General features: G+C 39.3%; 3 protein-coding genes across 4 annotated transcripts; 2 read left to right on the top strand and 1 right to left on the bottom strand.

Moving 5' to 3' along the window:
* The first annotated feature begins 331 nt into the window (after positions 1-331).
* LOC127349712 (mast cell protease 1A) lies at positions 332-2551 on the top strand. Its single transcript, XM_051375566.1, has 5 exons — positions 332-477; positions 566-719; positions 970-1099; positions 1266-1520; positions 1754-2551. Exons 1-5 carry the CDS (start codon positions 435-437, stop codon positions 1904-1906), a joined length of 735 nt encoding a protein of 244 aa, XP_051231526.1. The 5' UTR covers positions 332-434; the 3' UTR covers positions 1907-2551.
* A 1006-nt stretch (positions 2552-3557) lies between these two features.
* On the top strand, positions 3558-8584 carry LOC127349714 (spindlin-1). Of its 2 annotated transcripts, none has more exons than XM_051375567.1 (5): positions 3558-3725; positions 4465-4506; positions 4903-5150; positions 5251-5484; positions 6499-8584. In XM_051375567.1, the coding sequence occupies exons 2-5, from the start codon at positions 4487-4489 to the stop codon at positions 6702-6704; spliced, it is 708 nt and encodes a 235-aa protein (XP_051231527.1). In that variant the 5' UTR covers positions 3558-3725; positions 4465-4486; the 3' UTR covers positions 6705-8584. The 2 variants fall into 2 exon arrangements, with proteins under 2 accessions (XP_051231527.1, XP_051231528.1); XM_051375568.1 differs by having other exon boundaries at positions 3604-3725; positions 4468-4506.
* Positions 8585-8666: 82 nt separating this feature from the next.
* micos13 (mitochondrial contact site and cristae organizing system subunit 13) lies at positions 8667-11092 on the bottom strand. Its single transcript, XM_051375572.1, has 4 exons — positions 10927-11092; positions 10323-10479; positions 9414-9471; positions 8667-9207 (listed from the first exon to the last, which is right to left on the bottom strand). The coding sequence occupies exons 1-4, from the start codon at positions 10953-10955 to the stop codon at positions 9110-9112; spliced, it is 342 nt and encodes a 113-aa protein (XP_051231532.1). The 5' UTR covers positions 10956-11092; the 3' UTR covers positions 8667-9109.
* Between the last annotated feature and the right edge of the window lie 16 nt (positions 11093-11108).

The following is an 11108-nucleotide window of genomic DNA, read 5'->3' as shown; positions in this document are numbered from 1 at the left end:
AATGTGATGATAACGTATATTATAGCTGGTATTGTGACTTTACCACTTTATAAGAAACACACACACTTTCTCATTAATCATTTCAATCACTGTTTTCCAGACAATGTGGACTTTGAACTAGCATTTATCCACAATGTTTACCATTGATAAAAAAGTTTAGAAATTTTAGTTCATCAGAGGATGTGATGTTCATGTAATGCTCCAAAGCCGTTATAACTCCACCAGTTTCTTGCTTCAATTATGAAACCCTGTTTTGAAAATCTAAAACCACATCTTTTGCAATCCCACCAGCAACTTCACAAAGGAAAAAAAAACTGTATGTTAGCAAACACCCTGAAGCAATAAAGACCACAAAATGGGCAAGATGTTGTCCACTCCCCTCCCCCAAAAACCTGAAGACCAAGGGTTGGAAGTTCTGGATTTGACCAAAGACCATGGCCATCATCTTTGTACTACTGCTGCTCTTTGTTCCGAATGGTAAGCTATCTATATATTGTAAAAACCTTTGTTACAGGCCTTTATATTTTATATAACCATAGTAATAAAAGAAGATTTTGTGTTACAGGAGCTGATGGCTCTCGTATTGTTGGAGGCAGAGAGGCTGCCCCCCACTCTCGCCCCTACATGGCCGCGTTGCAAGTCCGAGGTCGCCTGAACTGTGGGGGAACCCTAGTGAGAGAGGACTTTGTGCTCACAGCAGCACATTGTCAGATACCTACGTAAGAATTAAAAAATTTTACATTGGCAGCAATCATTAACTGATGGTTAATTACTTTAACAACTCTAACAGACATCACAGGATTTGAAATAATGTTAAACGTCATAATGACAATGACTCTCAAACTGAGAAAACATTGTGGTCAATTCAGGATAAAAATCAGCTTGCACTTTGTAGATTCATTGTGGTGTATTACTGTTTCAAGCTTAGAGAGAAATTATTAACAGTCGTCACTCAATTGGGATGTCTAGACCCTACACAGTTGTACTTGGAGCTGATTCCCTGTCCGGTAATGAATCTACAAAGCAGGAGCTCACCACTGTCAGATCCATTCCACATCCCAGCTATGATGGACATGCAAATGATATCATGCTCCTAAAGGTGAGGACTAAACTGTTTGTTAATCTGTATCAGATCTGAAGTAGAAGAATCCTATCGTCATTGTTGTTTCAAGTTTGCCCAAAAGCATAAAGCATGTTAAGATAACACAAACTCTAACACAATTTACATTTTCTGTATTTTCCAACCATTAATCTCCTTGTCTCAGCTCAACCAAAGGGCCCAACTGAATGAAGCTGTGCAGCTGATCCCTCTGAAAAGGGGCAGGGTGAGCACATCCAGTAAGTGCATCACGGCTGGCTGGGGGGATGTCGGGGATAACAACACCTTGCCAAACAGGCTTCAGGAGGTCAATGTAACCACCCTGACACAGCAGACCTGTCGTAGCAGATGGAGTGGTGTTCCCATCACCAGGACAATGGTTTGTGGTGTTGGGGGTGGCGTCTTTCAAGGTTTCTGCTCGGTAAGAAAATACACTAGTTAATTGTTAATCTGAACCCCAAACTGAAGGAGTTGTCTTTAAGTGTGTAAACGTTTTTTCTAAATTATGTGAATATCACATTCAGTAAATGTAAGCAAACCAGATAGATATTGTTAAGGTCTGAGAATGTCTTGTTAATAGAAACATTATTCTTGATTCTTTGCTTCAAGCAAAGTACACCTTCTGTTAACTCTCTCATATATTTACTTTTTAAGGGGGATTCAGGTGGTCCATTGGTGTGTGATGGAGCTGTAGCAGGTGTCGTCTCCTTCTCTGGCCGGCGATGTGGAGACCCCAGAACGCCTGATGTCTACACACGCGTATCATCCTTTAGGGACTGGATTACAAGTGTGATAAACAGCAATTAGGCTAATTAGATTGAATGGTAATGTGTCACTATGCTTAATTGGAATGCACTTTGAAGACAAGGCTCTGAATGAAATGTGGTGTTATGTTGTTTGATATCTGTTTAACAATGCAGCGCTGTGGTTGTTGAGATAAAGATAAACCTTTACTGATCCCCAGCGGGGAAATTTGGTTGTTGCAGGAGCACAATGACAGAAATAAGTGCAGATAAGTATAGAAAGTAAATAAATAAATAATAGAGGGATACAAAACTAAACCGAAATACAAAATAGAAACTATACAAGAGCTTTTGGAGACAAAATTACAGGTTTAAATTACAGTGGTGTGATTAATAGCAGCAGAGTCTATGTAAACAGCAAACCCAGACTTATATATAATATGATTAAGTAATGGAACCTAGTTTTCTGTGTATAAATGTTAGATGAGTTGGTAACTGATGTTTTTGTCACCTTTTGTTTTTGTTACATTGCATGCGGTCGATATTTGTGTCAGGCAAAGCTATTTTCATTCATTTAATTTCATTAAAAAGTGTCAAATTTGCTGAGCTGAAGGTCAATTCCCATGCATTCACTTTATTGTAGTGAACATACTCTATGTATCAAACAGTGACACCACCTTCATGATGAATAAAACCATTATTTCTGCAAGTTTTTGTTCATGTTTGTTTTGATATTTGGTAAGTAACTTCAATCTTGGAGCATAAATGCTGCCCTGCTTGAATTGTTCCCTTTATAAAGATAGCTAGATAGACAGCTAAGCATGTGTGGCATTCAGATGAACAAGTCAAGCCTGAGTGAATGCGGTCTGTTTAGTTGTCCGGGTGATATTGTGTGTATTTATATTATGTAACTTGTAGTGCAGCTGTATGGTGCAACTTTATAATGTCATTCAACATAATGGTAACAGGTGATAGTGGTGCATTGCAGGGACTGTTGAAGTTGTGCCGAGAGGGGAGCAGCTGATATTCCCAATCATTTGCTGATACTCAATAACCCTGACTTCCAGGTCAGTGGTGAATGTGACTAGCTCCCCTGTTGTCCTATAGATTTATGATCCTCTTGGTACTGATATGCATTCAGGTAATATTTCAAGATCATTTTAAAATTTCACATGTTGCCTTTGAGTGCTCCTTGAATCAATGAATCAAGGTTTAGGTTGAAATTATTAAAATGGACTTCACAAAGACGATCAGGCCTCAATTTTATTTTATTTCAAAGATCAGATGTAATAAAAGAGTCACAAATTGTGCACTAAGCATTTTAGTGTTGTGTTGAGTTGATTTTCTAAAATGAACATGCTCATTGTCATAGGCCTGACAGAGGTATTTAAATGTTAAATTAAGAGTTAACTTACAAACATAACAATGATTTTACAATCTATGCTATTGCTTTATAACTTTATCACCTCTCTTGTGTTGTCCACCCCTTTAAGTAAAATTTTAGGCAACACTCGCGTCACAGAAAATCCTCTGATCGGTTATGCTGTGTACTTTTTTCATGTCGATCATGCGCACCAATACCGTAATTACGCTATTTCCTCTCCCTCGAACGCAGCACGCAGCCCTGTCTACACCACCTGTTAAAACTCTGGTCGTTAAAAGTCCATCATTGTCATTAAAACAACAGTTCCCACGATGCATTGCGCGCGTGTTCATGCGCCTCTCTGCGGTCACGGTAAACCACGGCACGCCGGGAACTGGAGTCTCCTCTCCGCATCTCCCATTTTCCACAGGTTTCGCGAGATTTGCATAGGCGGGTTGGCGTGTGGCAACATTTCTCTGCCAGACGAACTGAACAATACTGATATGAAATCTGCGTAAAGGTAATGGAAATGTGTTCCGAGGGGAGAATAAGGCTGTTAACACCCAGTTGTTGCTGGTGGTTGTTAACCTGCCAGCAGGGACGCCGAAGAGCGGATGTAGCTAGCCGCCTCCACTTCTGTTACAGTAACATCTGCATTGAGGTAGAGCTAGGACAGACGAGTGGTAACTGGTAACCTACAGTGTGAGGTGAAGGTGTGTTGGATTTAGTCCAGGACAGGTGCTGTATGGCGTGACTTATGGCGTCGTTTAGGCTCACCCCGTCATATTTAATATGTGTGTTGCTAATGTATAAGTTAGTTGCATTAAAATGTAACCGGCTAACGTTACACAGTGTAATTCGTCAGATACAGTGAAATGGCTGACATATTCTCTTGGAAGTTGTGTCAGACAGATTTTTTGTTGTTGTTGGCTTTTCAATTCTTAAACTGAAACGAGACTGCTAACTAAACATGATAAGCTACACAGGCTCGCCCAAGTAGAAAACAGTGACCTCCATTGCTGTGTAGTTAAAGTAAAATACACAGGAAGTTATTCCATCATGCTGATCTATTGGCTGTTGTAGTTGTCAGTCTAGTGAGCAGGCTGCAGCCTGTCACTGGTCTCTGCAGGCAGCCCAGCCTGTCAGCTGAAGTAGAGGCCTTCCTCATGCTATGTAGTATACAGTACATGTGAAGTTTGGCAGCTGTCATCTTCACTCATATAATAACAGTGCATTGCCCTGTCCTTCTCTTAAATCAGTAGCCACTGAATTCCTGGAGGCATGTCCAAGAAAAGGGGCAGGTATGTACAAACAGAGCTACTGTGCCATCACATGATGCCGTTATATATATCAGAATGTAACGTACATAACAGTAAAATATGCATGAAAAAGTGGCTAATCCAGGTATAAACCTCTGGAATTATCCAATCATTTATATTGGATGTATGTCTGAAATTAAGGACAAAAAAAATCATACTGCTTTCAGATTTTATTAATCAGCTGCATAAAAAAATAGTAAAGTTTTGATTTTGTTTTTTTTTTGCAAATAGACTTGAATAAGAAAGTTATTTAAAGTGGCCTCAATTTAACCTACAGTAACCTTCCAGAAACATCTCAGATATCATAAAGGCTTTTGTATATTGTTTTAAACGTTAACCACAGACACACAAACCTGCATATTCATCCTGTTTTACCAGAAAGCGGAGTAGCGGGGAGCTGAGTGACACGTTGAGCCCGGACCCCAACAGCATTCTGGGAGTCCGCATTCAGCATAACTGGCGTGAGAAGGGGAACCAGAGCAAATGGAAGGGAACAGTACTCGACAGGCTTAGTGTGAACCCTTCTCTCTTCATGGTGAAGTATGACGGCTTTGACTGCGTCTACGGCATTGAGCTGTTCAAGGACGACAGAGTGTCGAACCTTCAGGTCCTGTCGGAAAAAGTCGGTGAGTTAGTTAGCCTCTCTTTTAATCTATGCCAGCTAGTTTGCAACTGTTGGGTTATAGGTTTCCACGTTTCTCACTTTTATATTGCTGCGTCTGACAGTAAACAACAAGATCAAGATTCCTCCAGGGGCGGAGGAGCTGGTGGGCAAAGCTGTGGAACATCTGTTTGAAAAGGAGGACGGAGAGAAGAATGAGTGGAGAGGCATGGTCCTCTCTAGAGCTCCAATTATGACCAACTGGTATTATATCACATATGAAAAGGACCCCGTTCTTTATATGTACCAGCTGTGGGACGACTACGCTGACGGAGACCTCAGGATACTGCCTGAAGCAGGTACTGCTAATTTGGATATAACAAAGACAGATTTATACTGTAGAAAGCTTTATTAAGTCTTTGATGATCTTGTCCTAAGGCTTTATAGATAGAATCAAAAGTGGCCGCTGTGTGACGTGAATAATTTTTCCACTTGGGAAGGTCGTTTAATGTTGTTTGGCATGGATAACATGTGAGTTCACCAGCAGTCACAGTGGTCATGGAAGTATTTATGACTAGTATTCATCAGGAGGGTTTGAGTCCCAGTATCATACAGGCAAAATTATATATTTTAAAATAAGCACTTCTTGCAATCCTTGCACACTCGCGGCATATGTTGTCACGAGTTGAAGTTTTCCACAAACATACTTCAGTCTTCAAATCAGACACTGTTTTCTCCAGGAGTTTAGATATTTATGAAAGGTTCAATGATGAGAGCCAAGACTCTAATCAGCGGTTTCATCACACAACTGTTTCTGGAGCTGTTCCAGAGGTAATGGATATGTTTAAACATGCACAAATTGCTGTTTCTTGAGAATATTAAGTGATTTGGCGCACAAACTACACTACACTACAACTTCTATTCAAGTTTAATTTAGATGATAAATGTTAATAAAATATCAGAATACTGAGGCATTATGATAGATAGTAAGACCTGTACAAACTGATATAGTTTGTCTGTTAAAGCTTTGTGCTCGTGGGAATTTTCAGATTAAGAGCTTAACAAAGTCATGAATTAAAAAAGAACAAGATTCTTACACTACAATTCTTGAAAAGCCCCAGATGATGTTTTTCTCTTAATTTCTATGTCAGGAAAAAATTATTGAAGTAATGGTAAAATTGAGAAAATAGGACTGGAGAAATAACAAGAGGGTGCACATTCCCTTATTTTTGTGATTCAGAGTCATGTAGCGATTGGTAAACTGAGGTGGGCCATGTAAAGAATAATATAGAGCCTTTGTTTTTAGCAGTAGTAGTAGTAAAGTAGTAGTAAAAAATATAATTGTAATGTTTATATAATGTTTCACTCCTCAGAAAACAAGCACCTGTTGCCTGCAGACAGGAAGCCAGGGGAAGAGACGGAGAGTCTGGTGGGGAAACAAGTGGAGTATGTTACTGACAAGGGTGTGAAGAGAACAGGCCTGGTCATCTACCAGGTCCCAGCCAAGCCCTCTGTCTACTATATCAAATATGATGATGACTTTCATATTCATGTCTATGACTTGGTCAAAACCACCTAGAGATAGTGGACACTTTCTCACTCTCCAGCCTCCGTCCATCTGCTTCTGTTCCACTCATTGTTATAATCTTGTTATTCAAAGCCATGACAGGGTTAAATAGTTAATATGCTTTATTGTTCGGAATAAAGTGCAATCTGTTTTTCATATGCACAGCAGAACTGTAGCACCGCTATGCTTGGCTATTTCGAGGAGAGGGTGTTGACTTGTTTTAATGTTGCTGCTCTACTTTATACTTTAACTTCGGACAGTCCAAGATTGCACTGCCCAACAGCTGCAAAGTGCAGTTGTTACTGCATTTGCATTGTTGTCCCTGAGATACTCACTGATCTGTCCTTAAAGTAATTATCTTAAATTAAACCGCAGTGTGTACTGAAAAAGCTGCTCAGAATATCCTTTCGAAGTCATTTTTCTTTGGATCATCTAAATAGCTAGTAACCATGATACATACATTATTCCATTTAGGATAGATGTCTACCACTGAGACATTTATCGAATTACATGTGCAGATAAGTACTGTACACGTATTTATCTGCACATATTATCAAGTAATTTAGCGTTAGCACTTGTAGGGATGAATGAAAGCAGTATTGTCACATCACCTTAAGGGGCCCCTTTTATTCGTTAAAGGCTTTTAGATGAATTATACTCGTGGAAATATATTCCTGCACCTTTGCACCATGTTTAGGATTGTATCAGAGCAAATCCTTTGTATTGGTGATGAAGATCCAGTTTGCTAAATTCTCATTTCAATTTGATCCCACACAAATCATAAAGTGCCTTCCGGCTTGTCATTCTGCAATATTGTACACGCTCAATCTCTGACTATTTAAGCACTTAATGAATCATTGTGTACGAAGGCTGCTATTTGGTTTTCATTCAGAAGTGGTGACACTGACAGCTTGAGGAAAGTTTTTGCAGCCATCAGTTTATATTTGTGCTGTTTTGCTCTTCATGCGGATTTAAAATGTTCTTTAAATACAACACACATCATCCTTGGTTGTATAATCTCACTGTTGATATTGTGGGGAGCACTTTATTGTATAAAAGTTTACATGTTAAGGTTACGCTACAGTTTCCCCAAATTGCTTTTTCCTTAGGAGAAAATGTGGCAGAATAAATGCTTTATATCACACGCATGGAAAAAGAAAAAAAAAATCTTGTTGCAATACAGATGACAGTATTTAATATGTACAACTTGTGTAAAATGCCTTGTAATGTTGCCTGTCGTGATTACTCTCATTTATACCAATATCTCATCGATACAATACCACCAGCTTTTAGTGAGAGTTATTACTATACATAAATTATAAACCGAATATTAAACAGGTATAATCAACTGACAAACCGGTTTGTTGACAGTGACTAACTTATTCTGGTTCTAGTCTTTATAACTTTGTCTTGCAAACATGACATGTATGCTTGCAGTGTGGTATTGGTATTTCATCCCAACTTCGTCACTATGTCCTAGTTGCTGAATTGGTCTCAGCCTTCTGCGAGTCATTCAGTGTGTCCCTCTAAACTAGTCAATCAGTAAATTTACTATTACGGTTATTTTTAGCTATCAAACTCTGCATGCATTATCTGAACAGAGTGACTGGAGATTTTCAAAACTTATTTTGACAGTAGACAAGTGTGTGGCAGAATTGGTACCGTTTGTTCAACCCACATTAAAGAACTAAACAAAAAGGTTAACACTGTACATCACCGCTAGTGGTGCTGCGGAGTGTTTTTATGTTGTGTAAAGTGGAGTTACAAATGACTGTGTGCGCTCTTCTACATGCTTTTCAGTCACCACCTCCTGCGCTGAAGCTGTAGCAGCATCAACAGGCCATCGGTGTCATGATTATTCTTTCATGAGTAATAAAGATTTTTGCACATTTGTTTGGTCTCGTTCTTTGAACACACTGCCACGACCCACATGTAGTACGTATCGTGCCTCAATAAATCAAACTTAAGACTGGACGTGTTTTAAGATCGATGTATTATTTAGTCACAAATGGTGAAACTGCATATATATATATATACACACACAACAGACATTCTCTTCATAATATTTGGATGGTTTGAGCACAAAGGGGAGTAAAATATTGTGTATCAGACAGTTCTGAGAAAAATTGAGTTTGATGGTACACAGAAAACCAAAGAACAATTTCTTTTAGAACACATATTGCTTCCTAGCAATATGTACAATACGACTCCCAACCAATGCCACTATCATTTAGAGGACCACAGTACCCATTCAGGACACTACACTCCTTGTAGCTGAATTTCAACACACATTTTTCTTTCATGTTGGGTGTTTCTTCTTTCTTGTCAGGGGCTGCAACTTTTGAAGAGGTAATGTCATTTCTTAAGTGCAAAACTCAAAAGATTTATAAATTTAAGGTTGACCAGAGAGTTCCCGTTCACTTGGTGAGGTCTTTCAGGTACTGCAAACCCTGATTTGTGTAATCATTTGCTTTTGTTGGAGCCTCTGAAAGAGATGAAATTGTCCACCGCACTCCTGCAATAAAAATAAATGGTTTGGGTTTACGTACAAAGCATTTCATCTCAGAGTCATAACAGTGATGCTGAAACTGATTACTAACCCAATGGAATGCTAAAAATACCACTATCTACCAAGTGAAGTGAAAACACAAACTCATGACATTACACAATTTGTACCCTCTATTTAAAAAGGGGAAAAAAAGCCTTTCATTCAGTTCTTACCAGAGTTCCACGACTGAAGAGGGGAGAATTCAATCTTAGGCATGGTTGGAAGTTGAGCCTGAGGAGGAGGAGGTAGTAGAAAGACATAATGCATGAAATGTTCAAGATAGAATTTTGGCTGATCACTCTTCTCTTGCGATACTACTGAACATCATGTGGACAAAGTGCACCATGTGTACCAGAGGCAATGACGAGTGAGGGATTGACCTTTTGGTGCTTCACTGAGGAGTGGGAATAGTTATATTACTCCAGTATTACACCAGAATACGGATATGAAACATACAATAAATATAACTGGGCTGATTATTGACTAAATAGGTTAAACTAAGATGATTACTGTTAATGGTCATTTCTGAACTGACAGAACTGGGTAAATAAGATTGGGAGTGAACCAAAGCTGCATACGAAAAATATTATACAAATAATTGTGTTCTTTTCTAACAAAGAGAAAATGGTCTATTTGGTTCAGATAAGAGCTGGTTTAATGCCTTTCTACTGAAATGGGTCGGTACACTGTTTTAGGAGAACAAAGTTAAATTTGTCCAGTGTGTGATCTGGGATAAATAGAAAATGAGTATTATTTTGTTTTTTATTGGCTGGAAGCTGTTCACCATTGTACTGTAAATACAACATTTCTGTCTTGTAAATGTGTCTTAAAATACAATGAGGAATGGCCCATGAGATGGCAGGATACTAAAATTCAACTAATTTATTTATCCATTATACTAACCACCAAAAGCATTATCAGGGGTGTCTACAGCATAGATCTGTAGCACTGTGAGCAAATTAATAAATAAAAACTATGCCTGACATGTTTTCCTCCCTTGTGTTGCATTATCATGCCTACTAGCCCACACCCAGGGCCGTCCTGGATCAGAACAGTGCTTAAGCAGTGCATCTCATCTGTACCTCCATGCCAAAGTACTTCATCCATTCCTCTACGGCGGGGGGTATTACAGCCTTGGCCTTCCCCAGAGCCTCTGAGCCCTGCTCACTGCTCCCCAACAGACCAGAGTCATAGGCAACGTAGAGAGCTCCTCCTGCAATGGTCACCTTGGTGGCCAGCCTGAAAATGCAACAACAGAGGCAGTCAGATACCCTGTATCCGGTCCAATACATGTCAAACTGATTGAAAACATCATTACGTGTTACTATTCCAACAGTGCACCATGTAAGAGTATCCTTTGATGCGAATAAATCATCTTCTAGCCAAGCTAGCTAGTGACTAATTATAAATAAAAACATAAGCTAGCTAACGTTAGCGAACAAAGAAGATGTGTGTACGTGAAGCCATCGAAATTGGATATATATGTAACGTTAGAATAAAATAATTTATGAAGTATCATTAAGTTATTGAGCAAACTAACAAACTATGCACTCTGCAGAGAGGTTGAAGACGACAGCTGACAGCTATGCTAACGTAGCGTCAGTTAGCTAACTGGCTAATCGAGCAGCTAGCATCTACAGCAGCATTAACTTCAGGGGAAATACGTCCGAAATTAAAAATACTAACTTCACTACGGGCAATATTCTTGCCGCCATGGTCCACAGGGGTGTAAGTTAGTTTCCTTTCACGCACTGTTATTCCAAGTAGGCCAAGAATGAGCTGAAGGGCAACCCGGCTGCCTGCTCTCTGTGCTCAAGGGTTTTGTCAATAAAGTTGCCCTTTCAAAAGATAGCGCTAACGCCATTTAA

This window comes from Dicentrarchus labrax, unplaced genomic scaffold (genome assembly GCF_905237075.1).
Source record: "Dicentrarchus labrax unplaced genomic scaffold, dlabrax2021, whole genome shotgun sequence".
NCBI classification, from domain to species: Eukaryota; Metazoa; Chordata; class Actinopteri; family Moronidae; genus Dicentrarchus; species Dicentrarchus labrax.
This window is presented reverse-complemented; position numbering and strand designations above follow the sequence as displayed.